This window comes from Homarus americanus, unplaced genomic scaffold, assembly GCF_018991925.1.
Source record: "Homarus americanus isolate GMGI-L3 unplaced genomic scaffold, GMGI_Hamer_2.0 scaffold36734, whole genome shotgun sequence".
Lineage (NCBI taxonomy): Eukaryota > Metazoa > Arthropoda > Malacostraca > Decapoda > Nephropidae > Homarus > Homarus americanus.
Window position 1 is genome coordinate 9591010 of NW_024733126.1, and position 21190 is coordinate 9612199.

Here is a 21190-nt window from a genome sequence, read left to right on the forward strand (position 1 = left end):
TTAGGAGATGGTGTGTAACTGGAATTATGTTGTGTTGTGTTTATCTGGGTCGAGTGTTTACCTGTAGTGAGTTATGTAATGTTCCTTTAGTTAGTATACTCGTATGTTGTACAGTTCTTGTAGTGCATTACCAGATATTGTTTTGGTTAGTTGGTTATTGTAGTGTTGTATTTGTATAGTTCTTGTAGTGGGTCGTGTTAGTTGTTGAAGGGTTAGCGCCCATTACTGTATTGTTGCCATGAGAGTTATTGTATTGGTTAGTCATTTAGTGCAAGTAAAGGTGAGGTAGTTATGTATTGTAGGGGTCATGAAGATAATTGGTAGGTGTGTAGTTGGGTGCGGGCCAGGTGGGTTGTGGATGTAGACCAGGCGGGTTGTCAATGCGGGTCAGACGTGATGTGGGTGTAGATCAGGTGGGTTGTAGGTCTACAGGCCAGGCGGGTTGTGGATGTGGGTCAGGCAGGTAGTGCATGCTCTCTATCGGGTAGTGTGTGTGTGTGTGTTGCGGGGAAAATAATCTGTCTGTAAGGTCTGTAGTCACCATTTGTTTGTTTTAATTAGTTACATCTATGAATTATAGATATGTGTGTGTTTTATATTCCTAAATTACTGGCTCAGCCATGTTAATATTGTTATTATTATCCACTCTGTACCTGTGTTTTTATGGCTAAATAAACTGTTTCAATTTAATGCAATTCTTAGTTTAATTTTGTCAACGCCACACGATAATTTAATATTTTAATAAGATACAGTGGAAAAAAAAACACTAGGAGGGGAACAGATCCTAGATGGTATACAAGACCCTAAGGATACACTCCCCCTGACTATTTATTTGTGATTTATCAGGGAAAATGGTCAGGGGGTAAAATTAGAATCAATACTTGGTGTGGGTGTTACCTTCCCTGGCTTGGGATTTCTGAACCTTAAAAGCTATGTTACTGATAAGACTATAAATAATCAGTGGCTTTTTATTTCACTTATGTTAGGAAGCCTTTTGGGTATTGAAGCTAGGAAGTCATCTGGGTATTGAAGCTAGGAAGTCGTCTGGGTATTGAAGCTAGGAAGTCGTCTGGGTATTGAAGCTAGGAAGCCGTCTGGGTATTGAAGCTAGGAAGCCGTCTGGGTATTGAAGCTAGGAAGTCGTCTGGGTATTGAAGCTAGGAAGCCGTCATTGTGTACTATAGTGTTGTCGTTATTGAGTCTGCTTCATGTTTGTATCGTGTAAAGGTTTGTCGTCTCTATTACTGGTGTTGTATGTCATTATCGGTCACCAAGTTATTCTGTATTTGATGGTGACAGTATTATTGGGAGCAGGTGAACCAGGTTGTCTATGATATCATATTCTAGTAAGTCCCAAATACCCATTTCATATTCCAGTAAATCAAGGAAGAAAAATTAAACATTCTTAAATAACATTGGATTTTTTTCATATTTTTTTATACTGAAGCTTTTAGTATTTAGCATTAAGGAACTTGAGGGAAGAAGTGAATAGATTACAAATTTTCACACAAAAATAAACCTTTATTTTGGACTTTTTCGGAGATGAGCGACTTCCTTAATTATATACCGTACATTAAGTAAGAAGTCGCTTAGTGTTTATTTTTGGGGGCGACTTTACCAAAAATCGTTGTGAGCACCGCAGAACCATTAGCTCTTTTGTTTAATATTCCAGTGAGGTTAGGAAGCCATTTTAATATTCCAGCGACGCTATGAACTGACTTCAGTGTTATTCCTGTGAAACCTGAAAGTCATTATGTTATTGTTAAAGGGAAAGCTGGAACCATTTTGATATTGTAGTGAGAACGAGAGTCTATTGTTTCATGTTTTAGTGAAGTTAGGTCAGTGTTATATATTTTAATGGGGTTAGGAGGTGATTTTTGTGTATCGTAGTTTGGCTAGAAGGCCATTTTTTTATATCTTTTTGTGGCCCGAAGCTCATTTTATGGGGGCTTGTAGGCCTTTTTTATATTGTAAACCTAGGTCATTTTTGTGCTGCTGGGTGGCCATTTTTTTTTATCTATTATGAGGCTAGACGTTCATTTGTATGTATTTGTGTGGCTCGAATGACATTTATTATAATAGGAAGTCTAGGAGGCCACTTGAGCATTATTTTTTTAGTGGTGCAGGAAGCAGACCTATTGACCAGTAGAGGCCATGGGGTCGCCACTCGGGTGACCGTCACACACTCCCTCCACGCCTATGTCCATCCACATATCTCTATCTGTTTGTCTAAGTCATTTATTTCCGCCTTCCTTCCTTCCTTCCTTCCTTCCTTCCTTCCTTCCTTCCTTCCTTCCTTCCTTCCTTCCTTCCTCACCCAGTACTTGGCATTTCTCGGTCAAGTCACCATTTAAACCGTCCAGTGATATGAATGTGTATGCCATTTAGGTTGGTTGACCTTGGCTCGGCAGGCTTAGTAATTGCTGCCGGGGAAGCCTTTTGACGCGGTGATTTATTCATTAATTTGTGTAGTGTTTATATGAAAGTGAAATGAGGCGGTAGTTTAGAGATGATGACATGCTGGATCTGCTTGTTGCTTAGTGACGTGTGTGTGTGTGTGTGTGTGTGTGTGTGTGTAATAATAAATAATAATAATAATTAACGGTTTATTGAAAAAGTTCTGCAGCCCGAAGGCTGAAAATATACATTGGGCATAAATGACTTATTACATACATTGGTGGTTTAACAAAAGCCTTCATTAGAGAAAGGTAAAGGAACATACAGTGAACATACAGATTAATGTAGGTGTTGAACAGCAAAAACGTAGTGTAGTAACTCCCTCCCAGATGGTGTTAGGAGGGACCTCACGTGGTGTAGTAGTTCCCTCACAGATGGTGTCATGAGGGGCCTCACGTGGTGTAGTAATTCCCTCACAGATGGTGTTATGAGGGGCCTCACGTGGTGTAGTAATTCCCTCACAGATGGTGTTATGAGGGGCCTCACGTGGTCTAGTAATTCCCTCACAGATGGTGTTATGAGGGGCCTCACGTGGTGTGTAGTAATTCCCTCACAGATGGTGTTATGAGGGCCTCACGTGGTGTAGTAATTCCCTCACAGATGGTGTTATGAGGGGCCTCACAGATGGTGTTATGTGGTAGTAATTCCTCACAGATGGTGTTATGAGGGGCCTCACGTGGTGTAGTAACTCCTTCACATATGGTGTTATGAGGGGCCTCACGTGGTGTAGTAATTCCCTCACAGATGGTGTTATATGAGTGAGGTGTGGTTCCAGGCCTTCCTATCGTAGACGGATTAACACATCGCTGGTAGTTGGGTCTCACGGGCCGTTATCACTGGGTACCTGGGACCTCACTGTGTGAAAGGTCAACTTGGGTACCACTGTTACTGTTGAGTTGTTCTCACTGACTTAAGCACTGTTCACCACTGTTCACCTCTGTTTAACACTGGTTCCATTTCTTTCCTAAATGAAATAGTAACTTCTGGCGTGAACTTGTTGATATTCCGGTGGGGAGGAGGGTTCAGGGGAGGGAGTTGGTATGGGCCAACATAACAGTTGACCTGGCTGCTCCGAGAGGAGCGCCAGGTACGTCTTGACCCTTCGGTGGTGTGTGTGTGAACATATATTCATTTTTAATCCTCCAATATCCTTCACTATAAATTTGAAATGAAAAATTTAATCCAGTTGTTATTATTTTGACTATTGAGGTAAACAAGACAAATAAAAATAGCTTTATACATTTTAGTGAGGATTATCATTGAGTAATTAAGCCTAGGAATTGTTTTTAGTCCACGTCATAACTCACACCATCGAGGTTATTATTAGCCCCTTGACCCGAGAGGTAACGGAAGAAGGGGGGGGGTGAAGGAATGTGTCGGGAGGAGGGCGTGTATAGGGAGACTGCTGGGCTATTGGCAGCGGGAGGAGGGCGTGTATAGGGAGACTGCTGGGCTATTGGCAGCTGTTAGCACCACATAAACGCCTCACGTCCGCCACACTGTAATAACACCACCCACTTACCTCCTCCACTAGTGTCGTACTCTATTCATTTAAACTATACTTACCGTGGTATTGACTCTGTTCAAAGCTAAATTAGCTCCACGTTTTCTGCCTTGAGATGTACAGTCATGAACAGAAGTCCTGTCGCCCCCTTGTGCTGTTCCGCGAACCAAGAGATTCAGACTCCTGAACCCGAAGCAGTAGACACTGGTGCATTATTCTGCCCATCAGAGTCTGAATCTCAGGGTTCGTGGAGCAGTAGAAGGGGCGACAGGACTTCTGTTCACGACTGTACACCACACACTAAACACATAATGTGAAGCATCTTGCCCCCCACACACACACACACACAGAATATATATTATTAACGTTTCTGAAGCAATACGGTGGAACCAGTTTTACCAGCGGGCCCAGGTTAGCCAGATATTATGAAGGGTGTCTTAGGTCGATTAAAGAATTGATATGAAAATGAACTTGTCTTACCGTTACACGAAGTCTGGACTGGTCTATCTTGGGTTGTTTTTTGTTGTGCCCAAGGACCGACTAATTATAGGGTCTGAGGACATCAAGTATCGATTAACCGTAGTGTCTCCATATTAAGTACCGATTAACCGTAGCATCTCCATATTAAGTACCGATTAACCGTAGTCTCAATATTAAGTACCAATTTAGAGTAGTGTTTCCATATTAAGTACCGATTAAGCTTAGTGCCGCCATATTAAGTACCGATTAAGCGTAGTACCGCCATATGAAGTACCGATTAAGTAGTGTCCTTAATTAAGTACTGATTAACCGTAGGCTGGCTATAATAAGTACCATATAACCGGAGCATCATCTGCTATATGACCATTTTGCCATTAACTTCACCCAATCTAATGTCATTCTGTAGTACTATTTATCCGTATAACCTCACCTTATCTAGTCGTCTTTACCCGTACTGTTCTCTGTATCCGGAGCCTCCTGTAACCTAGTACGTACAACCTATTCGTGATGTACCGTTAGTCCGTAGCCTCAGCCCATTCAGTACCTTTTCTGTGTAGCTTCCATAAAAACTGGTTAATCTGTGCTCCACCGTTACCTTGGCTTCCGCTGTACCGTATACGGAGTGTGTGTGCGGATGAGAGAGAGAGAGAGAGAGAGAGAGAGAGAGAGAGAGAGAGACGTGCTGCAGGATGTCCTAGCTTGGCCCCGGACGTTGTAGCGGCCCCGGACATTATAGCTTGGCCCCGGACATTGTAGCTTGGCCCTGACGCTGTAGCTTGGCCACGGACGCTGTAGCTTGACCACGGGCGCTGTAGCTTGACCACGGACGCTGTAGCTTGACCACGGGCGCTGTAGCTTGACCACGGACGCTGTAGCTTGACCACGGGCGTTGTAACTTGACCCCGGACGCTGTAGTTTGGCCCCGGACGCTGTAGCTTGGCCCCGAACGCTGTAGCTTGGCCCCGGACGCTGTAGCTTGGCCCCGAACTATTCTTAATTTATCTAACCTAGGCTTAGACGTTTCTTAATTCATTGTACTCAGGGGGTTGACACCGTAAGCTTCTCATTCTGAATTTAGCAACCAATAAAACATTAGCCTAAATTTTCCTTTAATTATATAACCTCGGCCTGTACGTTTAATAACCCAACCCAACCTGGCTAGAAACGTCCAGGGCGGAGACGTTCTGCAGTGTGAGTCGACTACCCAACCCAACACAAAGACATGCTGTCATTGTGAGTTTTTCTTTTTGTCTGATGTTTGTACTTATGTTCCTTGTTTGTTGTTAATTTTTTCATGTTTCTATTATCTATCAGAGAGTTTCAACCATTTTTACCTTAAATTTTGTCATTTTAGTGATTTTATATATGTTAGGGTTTTTTGCTGATTCAGTTCGTGTGCAAAATGACCGGCATACATATTGGTAATTTTGCAAAATAACTTAAAAACAGACAACCTAAACTAACCTAACCTTGTGGTTGAATAAGGTTAGGTTAGGTCAGGATGGCTCGTGTAGCTTGATACACAGTTCAGTGGTCCTGCTCTTTTTTTTTTAACTTTGGACTATGTGCTATCCTAACCATAAGGTTAGGTTAGTTTAGGTTGTCTGTTTTTAAGTTATTTTGCAAAATTACCAATATGTATGCCGGTCATTTTGCAAAATAACCGATTCCGCAAAAAAGGCGACATATACACTAATAAATAATACGTTTTGAGTAAAGATATTATTATTATTATTATTATTATTATTATTATTATTATTATTATTATTATTATTATTATTATTATTATTATTATCTAATATAATATACTATAGGACTGGGCGTGTGTCTGTTTGTGTGTGTGTGTGTGTGTGTCTGTTCTGGGCAGCCGAAACGGCACAATCGTTTTTCATCAAACTCGGTGCAAAAATCGCAAAAAATTCGTAGAGTGTAACAAACCTGGTCCCATGTCGATGGTTTCTTTAGGAAGGCATTAATTAACAATTTTATTTACGATGGTAAACGATGCAAGTCTACGGACTTGGCGCACCCTCATTCGCTGTACGCTGTCACGAGCGTTCAAACTCTCACAAGGGCACGAACGTGCCCGCGATCACTTGTTATTAACTATACCGATACGTATAATGTGTACCTAAATCTGTTTTGGTATTTATATTTCAGAATTAACTTTCTGGGGAAGTGAATAAATATTACGGAAGTCGTGTCAACAGTGAGGGCTTATGTGTCACCTGTGCCGTATACCTTATAGCCCGACCACTGTAGGTGTGTATCTTACATATTGTCCAGGTCCGCCGTGACAGTTGCGTGCTGGGTTGGAGGGCTAAGACATGTGGACACGGGGATAAACATCGTCACAACCTTGACTCGCAGGATTATAATTTAAATTTTTTTGGGCTGCTTTACATAACCCAATTCTCGCCTTTTCTGATTCAAGTGATGGATATATTTTCTTGCGTGAGAAAAGTATGTTAAAGTGTACCCTTAACTTGGTGATGTGAGGATGCGTCTCACTGGCTCGCTAAGCTTCGACACAAGTATACAGTAGCAACCGGAACCACACCGAGATCTCACTGCCAACTGTCACTGTTTGTGTGTTCGTACCTCTGGCAAGTAAAAAAAATAATGATTAGTAAATCTTAAGGAATCCAAAAAACGGAATGGGTGACGCAAGGGAGGGTAGACTGGGAGGTGTGGCTCTGTGAGACGGAGGGAGGTGGAGGAGAGGTGACCCTGGGACGTGGTACAGATGAAGAGAGAGAGGGGGAAAGTGTGGATGGTGGAGAGAGAGAGTTGATGGTGGAGTCATAGTGGCTGTTAAGAAAGAAATGGTGGAGAAAAGGGAGAGTGTGAAGGAAAGTGGGACGAGGTATGGTGAGGCGTGGAGAGGGAATTAGGATGAAAGAATATCGAAGAGAAATAGATGAAAGGGGTATGCGTGCATGTGAATATAGGGGATGGATGAGAGAAGGGGGTAGAAGATGAGGGAAGGAGGAAAAGGAAGTGTGGTGGGATGTGGAGGGAAAATAAGGCGTGGGAGAGGGAGAACAGATACCAGAGGGAGAGTAGTCAGGGTGGGGCGTGGAGACAACTTCCTGGCCAGGGTCTGTGTCAGGGCGTCATGCTGCCTGCCCACCTGACGTTCCCTCCCTCCCTCCCTCACGTCACCCCACTCCCTCCCTCACGTCACCCCACTCCCGTCCCTTTCCTTCCTACTATCCTCTCCCTCTCAATAAATTTGCTTATCTCTCCATCATCTCTACAACTGCGTCTCCCCCTCGTACATTTCTCCCCGCAGCTTTATTCCTCCTCTTCGCTTTACTCCTGCTTCTCCTCCCTCTTACTACAGTAGTCATCCAGGTGTGGTGTTGCCATGCGCACCTTGTACTGTACTCATCTCCATCATTGTTGGTTAGCTGTAGTGACCGTTGTTATGGTCGTCCGTGTGGATAGTTCCTGGGATTTAGTTTATTGCACTACCACGGCATTCGTTGATGAGTCCTGTTTTATCCCTTTGAGGAAGTTGGTATATAACACCATCTTCAAAATGCTCAACTTTAAACCCTACGTAATTAATCTATCGACCTGATAAGCTTGTAGACCAAAAACCTCAAAGTGTTAGCAGTCATTACAGAGGTTCAAAGTTGGCATGATACTGAATTCGGAGTCCATTGACACACATTAAATGCCGTATTTATACACACACACTCTCATAGACTCTGAAAATATTATAGTTACACCTGTGAACCCCCTGATATTACTCCTTATAACTCGCGTACTCACTAAACTATTCTCTCATGGCTATAGTATTGTGCAGGTGGATAATAATAGTACGTTGTGGGGGAGACGTGGTAGTAGCAGGCAGCAAGGGTTCTTTGTGTTGTGAGAGGCGTCAGTGGCCACACTTGAGTGGTGGTTCCGTGTATTTACCTTGTGGTCAGCTGAGCTCGACGTCTCGCCCACCAGTCAAACCCAGACGTCGCTGTCAAGACTCTCCAACTAGCATGGTTTAAATGCATACTACATCCGGAGCTTAACACGTTTATACCACGTTAAGAACAGCTCGGCCTTGATTGGTTTTCCGTACCCGTGGGCTGGCGAACGTTCGTCGGGCGTAGCTTAAAAGAATAATATCTCCAAGTGGAGGAGACACCTGGCACAGATATTTGCTGGTGTTGTCGCTGTTTCCATGGATTTATTGTCATTTTAACGCCTGGTACACACGCAGAACAACTAGTAATAACTTATGAGGGTAGTGTTGGGTCAAGGTGTTGTCAACATAACCTGGATATATTGGCTGGTGGCCGTGACACACATACAGTCCCTGCCAGCTGTGTAAAACGCGTAATTCCTCCGTTCCAGTAAAAATATTCATTGTATCATAGTTGGCTTGTACTGACAGAAATATGTTTTATATGCTTAGAGCAATGATGGCTAAATGATAGGCTTTTTACAGTTTTTCAATGTAAAGATCTTGTTAAAGAATTTGGTACATTTAGTTTCTCTCTCTTTCTGTCTCTCTCTCTCTCTCTCTCTCAAACCAAGAAAATCTGATAAGTTATTGAGACCACCGTGACTGGTAAATTCCTCGAAAGAAGACTTTAGTCTTCTTCACAGGTATTTGAAATACTCTTGGTTAAGAGTAGTGTTGTCAGGAAGACCTTTACAACAACAACAGCTTAATTAAGAATAGTGTTGTAAGGAAGGCCTTTATACCACAGCCTAGTTAGATTGGTGATGCAAGCGTGAGTGTACAGCTGGAGCGGCTGACGGCGACACACATAACGTTGACACACATACCTGTCACAGTCCTCTCTCTCTCTCTCTCTCTCTCTCTCTCTCTCTCTCTCTCTCTCTCTCCAAACTGTCTTTATTTGTCTTTTAGCCCTTCTTTCTATAAAAGTCCATGTTCATCGTAACTGTGTCATTTTCTCTTCCTTCAATGTACATTCCTTCGTTTTCCTTGCTCTTATAAATGTTGCTAATAATAATAATAATGAAGATATTACTATATCCACTACTGCTAATAACACTAATAATTTCAAAATCAATAATAACGAGGTTACTACTAGCCTACTACAGTACGACTAATATTATTTTTTTACGTGGCCTCGGCCACCCTAATAGCCACACCTTCGCCACCATTTTGCCTTAAAATTAAATATCCTAGTACAAAAGTAGCTATCAATAGTAACTCCTAGTAATCGTAACATTAACAGTATTTTTTGCAGATTTTTTTTATAGAGTTTCCAGATGGGACTTAAATAGCTACCTTAACTATTAGTGTGGGAGGGAGGGGCTGCCCTATGCGTTAACGGGTTCACCCTCGCCACCACCCCCGCCCTCCCATTGATTATTCACCTGTTTTACCTGTCTCCATGCAATAGCTTGATGAAAGAGAGAGGGAGAGCGTGATACAGTGTGTTCGTGTATCTGAGAGAGAGAGAATGTATGGGTGAGGGAAGAATATACGCAGAGAGAGACTCTCAATTGATGTAGGGGTGAGGAGGTTATTAATGAGGTGTTGTCTTCCCCAGGTGGCTCATGACTGTCGCGGGGACGCCGGGGCGCTCTACCACCAGTTCGGCGTCACGCTCAAAAACGTCTTCGACACCCAGGTCAGTACCTTATAAACACGAATTCTTGGTAAGTTTAACTGAAATGTTGTTGTCAGCTTTGTGAAATGAATCCCCCAAAGTTTAGAAGAATATTAATAAAAGAAACAGAGTAAGGAGTCATGTCAGGGGTACGATGCTGTGTTTGGTGTTTGTGTGGGAAGACGGCAATTATAGTGTTTTCAAGCTCAAAAATCAGCGTCATCCCAACCTCAGATATGACCCCTTAATGTAAGTTCACATCTTTTTATTTTGGGGTTCACTTCCCAAATCATAACACCTTAACATATAGGTATCACTTATGTATGCAGGTGGCACTAATTAAGATACTATATATCTGATGCCAGTTATATAAGTGTGATCTAGGATGATTGTTGTTAGTAACGTAGATTTTCTTTAGGATGTCCTGCCAAATATTTGTCATTTAGGATACATCGTGACAGTGCTAGTTAAGTGTCACTTTGGTATCTGATGTCGGCTGCGTAGGTGTCACTTACAAAGATAAGTGCCACGTATGTGTCACTTGGGGTAACTAATGCCAAGTATGTATATGTCACTTAGTATTTCTAGAGCTGCACAGGTAACCTTGACACCATTATGTTAAGTTGGTATCTCTGTAGGTTTGGTTTCTCAAAGATTACTGCATTAGTTTTTTCTCAGTTAGTCTCAGTGCAATCTCCCTGTCGTGTTGCCTGTCAGCTTTGTGTCGGAACAGTTTCTAGTCAAGTAGATTTTTTTCTCACATCTTGTTGTTAGGGGAAATTTAACCAGGGATTTTTCGAGAAACCGAGCCTCATTTTAATGTGTCCAAATGTTGCCTAAGTAATTAATTATTGGTGGCACTTATGAACGTAATATAGGTTAAGTACTGTCGAGGATGAACTATGTCATAATATAGCTGCCTCTTACGATTAGTGTAATAATTCTCTGCATTAACACGTGTCTAACCTAGGAAACTCAGGTATCAACTCCAGGTAGAAACTTGTTTGATTGAAATTAATATATAATGGGAATTGCATTTTTTCACCTTTCTTACTTAGTAAGCTATCCCCCCAACTCATAGGACCTTCACTATAACTTGTATAATTCCTGAATGATCTATCCCCTGCCAATTATATCCTTATATGTCCACCACCAAGGCTCTCCATCTTTCACCATATTCATTACTCTTCATACAAGGCAGTGCCTCACCCCAACCTCCATCCATCAGTTCTAGTGTGGACGAAGGTATCAGAAAATTTTTGCTGAAAAAGAAGTGAAACTGTACTCTTTGGCTCATGACAAAAAGGAAGTCTCTTTTTTTAATTCAAAAGTAGCACATATAATTATGTACTAATGGAGATTTCAAATTCAGTGGTATGTATGTAAACGCCACAGTCCTCATTATTATGTAACGTCATCTTGCTCATCACCTTAAGTACTATCATAGAAATAATAATAATAATAATAGGTAAATGTTTATTAAAAACAATAAAACATAAAATAGCCAAAGGCTGAAAAATAATGCCCCACACACAAGGCAACATTATTAATGTAACACTCAGTAAAAAAAAAAGTACTGTATCTTTACAATTCTTGTGCAAAACAAAATGACATCACTAATGAAGGTTTTTAAAAAAGGTTCATAATGCAATGAACTAATTTTATATTTTGAATGAAATAAAAAAAAATAGGCCTACCATAATAGGTAGAAAATGTCTCACAATCACGCCTACCAAACCTAGCAAGACAACAGGATTGTTTAGTTCCAAATTCATTGGACCCTTCCCAATAGATACTTCTTTACCGAGTGGTAGTAACATTCATATGTTGGCTTATCAGAAATCCCATGAAGTCAAAGATACCCACTGTTAAAGCTCTTCCCAATACCTAGCAACACAAGTACTGTATAATCTTTACATCTCCAGCCCTCATCGTTTTATGCTTTGTCCAGAAAATAGTAGAACATTTTTCCCATTTGCTATGTTGGTCAGCTGTGTGAACCCTAGCTGGATCTATATGTTGTTGCAGATACTGTACTGTAATTGCTCATAGGAGCGATTTTGGTTTGTGCAGGACAATAAGACCCTTGTCGTCACCACTTGTCCTAACAACATCATCTAACTCGGCGCTATGCTCAGGATCACAAGGCATATAATTACTGCCTTCATCACCACTTTCACCAGAATCGTACACTACAGCACTCACATCAAATAGTTCTGTCCGTATCTCGCTATCATCCAACCCTCGGCGGCAATTCTTGATCGGGGTGGAAGCTGCTGGCGACCAAGAGGTTGAGGGGTGACTCCCCATAACAACGGGAATGGGTACTGACTGTACTGGGCCCACCCACGCTCCCCTCTGTGTGCTGTGACAGACAAATAGTCATGCTGGAACCTGTTAACCCGTGACAGGCATTCAAACAGTGGCGGAAAATGGCTCTCGTTCTGGAACGTCACCCTGGGCGCGCCGGTCCAGCGTTCTGGAACATCACCCGGGGCGTAAGGGGTTAATGCTACTAGAATGTTATTTAAATAGTAATATGCCAGATAACATAGATGCAGACAGTGACTTTGTGACATTTTGGTGGTTACATTGCCAACAAGATTCCCCAGTACCAATATCTTGAATCAAAACTTGGAAACAACACTTGGATTGAAATAGCAACTAGTGAACCCAAGTAGTGATCATGAGGACAGCACTTTAAGGTTGGAAAAGGAGCTATAACCAAATTTGTGTGTGTGCCTGTTGGTGTAATTGCAATTTACATTCATTGTCGCACTTTCCCTGGATACGTGTTTGAATTGGGATGTACTGCACTGTACAGCCAACTCATCACGAAAGGAGAATCCCAAAACGTCTAAATTGGCAAAGTGAGTTTTTAGTGTTTGATATACTGAACCCTGTATTAAAATTTAATTTTCATGATTATAAGCTATCAGCTTTTACTCTCCTGTGCGTGGTTCTACATTATGTAGTAACCTGCACTTAAGATTTACATTTTCTCACTATGACTGCTGTGCAGTAGGGGGCAGTGAAATTTTGCTCAAAGCTGCACTCTTCAGGCATTGTTCCTTATACATATCTAAGACTCCATGCCAAATTTGAAGCTGATATGTCGAGGTTTAGTCTGCCGCATTTTCTACTGAAATTTTTAAATTTACCTACAGCACTAGCCAAACAGCCGCTGTGGCGGTGCAATGTTCTGTTCAGTGTTTATCAACTTTTTTTTCATATCTCTTATTTCATTTAAGTTGTCTTGTTGCAGATGAGTATGGTGCTATGATTATAAAGATGGCCGCCCAGGACTGTTCAGAAATATGGGAAAAAGCAATTGGAGATAGGCAGAATGTTCCTCTTCTTAGCCAAAAAAATATTGAGGAAAGGTTGAGAAAATTGTACAGTAGAGGAATTGAACTAAATAAGAACAAGAATGTAGGCAAAAAAGCTGCATTTCAGGTAGAAATGAAAGAGTTGTTTGATATCTGTAGCTGTTATTGTCCCCTTGCCTCCTGTCAGGATGTGAGGTGCATAGTTAAGGAGTGTGACGGATATCACCTGGCATGTAATTGTGTTATAAAAGTTCCCAAACGTGAGGTGCAGTTTCTCCTTGACCAGCGAGGTGATAGGAAGATGAAGATTGCAGGGGTTGACATGAAAGTGACGAAGATGTGGGACAGAGTGACGGCAAGAGAGAAGCATGATGCGGACAGAGTTAGGAGACACCTTGAGCAAAAACATAGATATCTGGTAGCTGGAGATATTCCTTATGTTGAGGATAATTCAGATGATTCAAGAGATATTCCTCTCATCAATACTGATGCTGATTTTGTCCCTGATCCAAGGGCTCTGACAGACACCAGTTCACAGAACCGGACAAGACTCCCTACACTGGCTGCCGCTTGTGACCGATACTTGATTAGTGATTATGCTGGAGCTGCCATTGCTACTGCCACCTTAACTGACTATGGCATTATCACAAAGGATGACAAGAGTCAGGTTATTGGACCACATAAGCTGCGGGATGCGAGACAAAAATACCGATTTAAGAGGCAAGAAATTGAGATGGCTAGTTTAGATAATTTGACTTCACTCTATTTTGATGGTAAGAAGACCGCCACTCGTGTGATGATAAAGAATGAGAAGACCGAGAAATGGAGTTCGAGGATGATGGTGAAAGATCATTATGTCATCATGGTTGAGCCTGGCAATGAATATCTCACACATGTGACTCCCAAGACTGGACACGGAAAGCAGATTGCCAAAACTATTCACGAGTTTCTGGTGGAGAAAAATCTAACCCAGCAGCCCATTGTGTGTGTTGGTTGTGATGGAACCAATGTAAATGTAGGATCAGAAAATGGAGTCATTCATCATCTTGAAATGTTACTTGGTCACCCGCTCCATTATTTCATATGTCAGCTTCACGGAAATGAGCTGCCTTTCCGCGCAGTTTTTTATCACTATGATGGTAAACCAAGTGGTCCTGAGCATTGGCGTGGTCCCATTGGAAAGCAGATCAAGGAGTCTTTGTCTGAGCTTCCAGTTGTCGCCTTCCAGCCAGTCAGTTTCCCTGATTTCCCTGTGTTTAATGATGAAGTGGAGAAAGATCTGTCCTGGGATCAGAAATACCTGTATAGGATTTGTAAAGGAGTTATCACAGGTGTTGTTGAAGATGACTTGGCTGCTATTGAGCCAGGTCCTCCCTGTGTGTCAAGGTGGAACACCTTATGGAGTAGAATCCTCAGGCTGTATGTAGCAACATCAAGACCCAGCCATGAGTTGAAAAGAATTGTCATTACAATAATAAAGTTCAGTGCTCCAATGTGGTTTTACATCAAGATACACCCTTACGTAACACACGGCTCAAGGAACGTATTCCAGTCCCTGCTATATATGAAACACCTGAATAGTGAGGAGGAGACGATAGTGAAGAAGGCTGTCCAGAGAAATGCATACTTCGCCCACACAGATCAACTTCTTGGTATGTGTGCAGATGAGGACATGACTGTTAGAGAAAAAGCTGTCTCAATGATAAGAAAAATTAGAGAGGAGAATCAGCAAAAGGAAGAATGCATTGGCAGATCTGAAGAGGAGGAGGAAGATTCTGATGCTGCTGTTGACGAGAATTTGTTAAACTATACTGATGAGGAGGGTAAAGATGGAGATGGGAATGAGGATGTGCCTCCTGTAGTCAACATGAGAAAGGTGGTGACTCCGAAACTAAAGTGGCAAGCAAAAAACTATCATTCCATGATTAATTGGAGGAATGAACTCAAGACTGAGCCTCCTTACATTGCTTCTCTGTCAAATCTACAGGTTAATGACATTCTTGAAACACCATTAGTGGTGCCCAAGTGGCCAAACAGCACTCAGGCGGTCGAGAGAGGCATAAAAGTGATGACTGAAGCTTGCACTGAAGTGACGGGATACGAATCGAGAGATGGATATATTAGGCAAAGATTATTGTCTAGGAAAATGATGCCAAGGTTCCGCACAAAAAAGAATTTCAATATGAACTTGTAATGATTTTCTATACGGTGTACCTGTAAAATAACATGTGAATTAAATCGATGTCACCCATGTAAAATTTATCATTATCCTGGAAAACATTAAATGACACCTAATTTTTGGTATACACTAAAAGTTGACAAAAAGTCGTTCGCGATGCGGCAGGGTAAGTATGCATGAAATGGCATGAAATTTTGCACAGGTGTTTGTTACAGCCATACAAACAATGCCTGAAAAGTGCAGCCTGCAACTCAAATAAAAGTGTTTTTTCCCTGTCCCCTACTGTGCAGTGTTGTACAGTATTTTATGAAATTTAATGTGCTGTAAAGGTGTAAAACATTGTATTAGTGTATATAAAATGTAATTGCAATTACTCACTACCTAACCTTGGTGCGTGTCTCAGAATCTTTCATGTGACGTCAGCATAGCTCTGTCCTCCCAAAGATTAGAGACAGTAAGGTTAGACCACCAGGTACTTGTTTTACCCTCAATGCACAGCTCATTGACGTCACTGCTTAAACACGCATCATCTGGTAACCTCTCTATGTGCCTGCATCTGGCCCAGGGATCAGTTTATCAACAATTATGGTTATTTGTGCAATACCTGTATACGGGTGCACCAGCAAAGCTCAAATCCCAAGCAGAGAGCACATCAATTATTACAGATATCCCAGAGATAAGAAAACTTGTGATTAATGGATAAATGCCCGCAAGCGTTCTGATAAAGTAAACACATTAGGCTAGCCGAGAACTTGTTTGAAAAGAGTTAATATTTCTTTTGTATCTACAGTACTTAATTCTGATATGTTTGCCGATATCCAGGTATTTACAGGAAGGTGAGACATCCATCTTGCTATATGTGGTCAAAAAGAATTCTGAACTTCTTTAATAATCTTGAAAAAATTAAAGCTAAGTACTGTTTCATCGGTACGTGGGTTTCAGGTGTCAACACAGTGCTTGTTTCAGGACACGAGGGAAGATTTCTTTTAGTTTCTTAATTCTGCAATGTCAGTCAATATCAGGCCCTCCAGAAGACTGTGAGACATTGTTCTTGCCATGTCTGACAAAAAAAAAAAAAATATTGCCCCAAATATAAGAAAACCCAGAGTTACATCACTTAATTCGCCAGCGACGGTTGTGATGCTTAACGCCTAGAGAAACTTATTATATTTTCTTAAGTATGCATTTTAAGGCAATATCTAGTTGTCTGGAGTGCCCTTAGACATTCACCTTGCCATGTATGGCAAAAGAAAAATCTTTGCATTGCTAATAAGCTCATAAATTAAAGCCATGTCCACTTGGGGAGGTCATATTGTTTAAAATAAATACTTTAAAAATATACATTTGTGCCGGAAACGCCATAGAAGAAAATCTATTTCTAACTAAAAAGAAGCCAGAAAAACACATTGCCGAAATAAAAATCAGAGCCAAGTGCGTTGTCAAAATTTACCCTATTATTTTTTAAATAAGGTTTTTTTTTCTTTATGGGGAATAGCCCACCCGGGCACAGGTAATTGACCCACAACAGAGCTTAGGGGCAAAAAAGTAATAGTAAAAATTAATTAAAAATAGAAAAGAAAAAGATTACATTAATCTACACCACGAAGATGCTGGAAAACCAGCTTTTTAAAGTGAGACATTGTATGAGTATGGAAACTCAGAAGAAGGCAGAGTATTCCACAGTTTGGCTGTGTGAGGCAAGAAGGATGTACTATAATGGGTTATCTAGTGTGACTGACAGCCACAGAGAAATGGTGGGCACCGCGGTCAAGACAAGTGTTACGAGCCTACGGCCTTGCCGGCAGTACACAGGATGCCAAATCCACCGAACACTGCCCATTAAAGTACCTGTAAAAGAGAGAGAGTGAAGCAATATTTTGGTAAAGAGAAAGGGAAGAAAGATTTTCAACTAAAGGAGGAATCAGTAAAACGAAATGCCTTTGATTCCACCCTATCTAACAGTTGGACAGAAGAAGAGCCACCCCAGATATGAGAGCAGCACTCTAAGTTAGGACGAATGAATCCCTTATATACTTGGGGCAACTGCTCAGGAGTGAAGTAGGTACGGCATCTGTACAGCATTCCCAGCTTTCAGAAGGCAGCTTTAGCAATGTTGTGGATGCGTAAATTTTATTAATACTGTCTATAGCAAATTTCAACCCACCATACCGTAGATTTTCAGACGCTCCGTATCATCCCACTTTTGACAACAAATAAGTTGTCGCTGTAGAGACAACTTGAGGAGTTCATTGAAAAATCAACACTCCGGTGGATTTATTCTGGGTAGAAACTCTAGTGTGACCACAGCTTAAAGGAAGTTTCAGAAAATTTGAAAAAAAAAATTTCTCGTACTGTATGTAAATAATAGGCAGTCAAAATTTTGGAGTTAATATGGATGTATATGATAATTGCTGGTTTTTATTTTACAGGCAGCCCATGCAGTCTTGCAACAACAAGAGACAGGAAAGCCTGTGTACAAAGTGAAGAATGTCTCCCTCAACACACTCTGCCGCTCCTACAATGCTCCTGTCAACCCACGCAAAGACCAGGTTGGTGTCCAGCGCTTGTGTTCTCTAAGCTCTCCAGTGGCTCTCAGATTGCTTCTCTGAAGTGATGGTCAGTACAGTATTATACTCTCTGGTGGTCTTTTTATATGGTCTAAGAGCTTTCAACACACTTGAGTGGTTTGCTAATGGTCCTCTAGTGATAATCAATAGTCTAGAGGTAATCTATGGTCTCTATGGGTCCTTTAGACTGTCAAGAGCTCTCAACACTTGTTTCTCTACAGTCTACACCTTCAAGCTGTGTGCTAATAGTCCTTTACATTCCCAGGTGATCTTATATGCCTATACCGTAGTTCTTGATTACTGCCTGTCATTGTAATGGTCTTTACCTCTTCTGATGGTTTTCAAAGTCATCTGCATAATAGTTTTTTCTCCCCCCAAGTACTGTAGTTGTCTTGTGGTTCTTTACTCTCTTGTGATTTTCTCACATTTTTAATGGTTCTCTAATCCCTGTACATATTTTAATTCTCAATTATTGCCTTTAACCTGAATACTGTAAACATTAAGCTGTACACTTGTGATTTGACACACCCTCTTTTGGTACTTTAAAGGTTCTGTAATCCTCTACACCCTCTGTTGGTTCTTCTCTTATTCTGTGATAATATTCTTGTCCGTTTTTTTTTATTCACTCTTTAGTGATAGGCCATTCCTCTATACTGTACAGTATATTGGTCCCTGACAGTCTAGTGGTGCCTTACACTCATAGATTATCTTCTCGTACTGTACACTCTTTGAATTATTATGTTGACCATTAATCATTCTCACATACTGTACCTCCATATAATGGTTTTCAGTCAGGTACTAATTAAAACCATTTCACTTACCAGTATTCTTTAATTTATTCTCCAATTTCGTCACCTCACGTATATTTCAGTGGTCTTTCTTTTATATTATTTCACCTTTCCCATATACCCGTGTTGACTGATGGACACTTAAACAGCTGCTATTTATGGTTTTTGCTCACTTGGTGTTAGTATCTCTTTCTTTTGATATTGCAAACTCCTTTCGAATTTGTAATTTGATTTTGGGTAAGTTTGAATTGGTATTATAGGTGACCGGTCAGTCATGATCAAGGCAATTATTGCACAATGCTTTACTGTATAATGTTACTGTACAATATTAAGTAGTGATTTATGGAATTAAATAACATTTCCTGCCTTGCCAGTTAAGAAGGTGCTTGGAATTCCTACTTATAATGCCCAGTTCCCAATCTATGATAGTGAATTGGTGATACAGAGGATATCAAGCTGTAAAAAACTTGCTTCAGGACACCATGCCATCAAGAAATCATGGCCAACCCACACCATCGTGGAGAATGTCTCTATATTGGTGATAATTGTGATGATGAAGTACCTGTACTTTATACTACATATACTATATAGTATTATTTTATACCATACCTAAATTGCGAGAGAAATTCTTTTCCTTTTTCAGTAGTAGAAATCACAATTAAGATCCATTTATTTCCTGTCAGATAGCATGATGCTTTAATAGCAAAACTTGCTTCCTAAGTTTAGCTAGGTTTTTATATACAGTTGAATGAAGTAATGACATTGACTTTAATACATATATTCACATGAATTGTTATACCTGTACTGTAGTACTTGGAAAATACCTTTTACTTATAATACACTACAGTATGTTACTTTGTAGATGATGGTTCTTGTAAGCTACACACAATATTGTAATAAAGCATTTCAGAGTTTTTGTTATCTCAATAATGGTACAAAACACGATTTGTATACTTTGATACACTGAAAACTTCATAATAAAGATGTTACCGGTTGTAAAGTAGATAATTACAGTATAAACCGTTTTTCCATGGAGAAGATGGGGTTTGTGAAAACAATAATATAAATGGCTTTCTCCGGTACAGATGAAGAACGTTTACCGCCGTGATCAGAGATTCTGGGCACGACGACCACTAACAGAAGACATGATTGTATATGCAGCCTATGATGTTGTAGCTCTTGTTCCAACAGTCTACGATGCCATGAAAAGGTACAGCTACAGGGTTGTTTAGTTGCTACAGGTGTTCTCAATATGGTAACCTTGACTTTTTTAAATGCTAGTGTTATTACAGGTGTTTCAAATAGCCTTGAATTTTTTTTTTCAATGTCGGTGTGAGGCAAAGTCTATACCTGTACAGTATCTTGAAAATGATTTGTGAAATAGACAGAAGAGATAGAAAAAAACATTGATTTTTCGTATGATTTTTTCCTCTTTCGCAATACAAGGTACAAGGGGTATTCTTAATTTCAGAACAATATGTAAAATATCATGTACAGTATATAATCAAAGATTTAAAACCACTTTCTTGTACAGTAGTTACAGTGGGGTATGCTATAACGAACGTAATTGGTTCCAGAACCTCGTTCGTTATAGCATTCGTTCATTATAGGATTAATCCGTTCCAGGCCCCCAAATACAACCACTTAACACTGAAAAAATTCTGTGGAAAATGTAAAAAATTCGGTATTTTATCTTACCTTACTGTTGTTCAGCATGCAGGACAGGAGGCAGAGGGGGAGGGGGGAGGAGAGAATTATGGAGAAGAGGTGGAAGGAGTGGAGTCATCCTTCCTAGCCCTCTTTGGTGACTGTCTCACAGGCACTTAGTCTGTAGTTTCTTTTGTTACCTTTGTAAAGAAGGAATCCAGGGTTGGCTGCTTCAACCTTGATTTCTGGACCTTCCAAAAGTAGTTCATAACATTGTCATTAAACACACTGATGGCCTTTTGCACAGAACCAACATCAGGATGATAATCCTCAGCAAGCTTGGACAGTTTGCTCCAGCAAAAGAACGCATCCTTGAGATCTTTGGCTGGAATGATGCGGCTTTCCTCCTTGTCCTCCTCCTCCTCCTCCTCCTCCTCCTCCTCAGAAGTTAAGCTCCGCTTCAGTGTCTCATTTTCCTCTTTGTGAAGCTCAAGCAGCTCCTCAGTGGACAATTCCTTACTGTGCTCTTCCACCAACTCCTCAACATCATCATCATCCACTTCCAGGCCCATGGAATTACCCAGAGACACAATTTCATGAACAACAGCCTCTGCTTCTAACTCTTCGAAGCCTTCAAAGTCTCTT

General features: G+C 40.9%; 1 protein-coding gene across 1 annotated transcript in view; it reads left to right on the forward strand.

Annotated features, from left to right (window-relative positions):
• The first annotated feature begins 238 nt into the window (after positions 1-238).
• Positions 239-21190, forward strand: part of LOC121869294 (piRNA biogenesis protein EXD1-like) — a 40063-nt gene continuing 19111 nt past the window's right edge. Inside the window, exons 1-4 of the mRNA XM_042370540.1 lie at positions 239-256; positions 9904-10056; positions 17973-18092; positions 19984-20108. Coding sequence (XP_042226474.1) covers positions 239-256; positions 9904-10056; positions 17973-18092; positions 19984-20108 — 416 coding nt within the window. The remainder of the gene's footprint in view (positions 257-9903; positions 10057-17972; positions 18093-19983; positions 20109-21190) is intronic.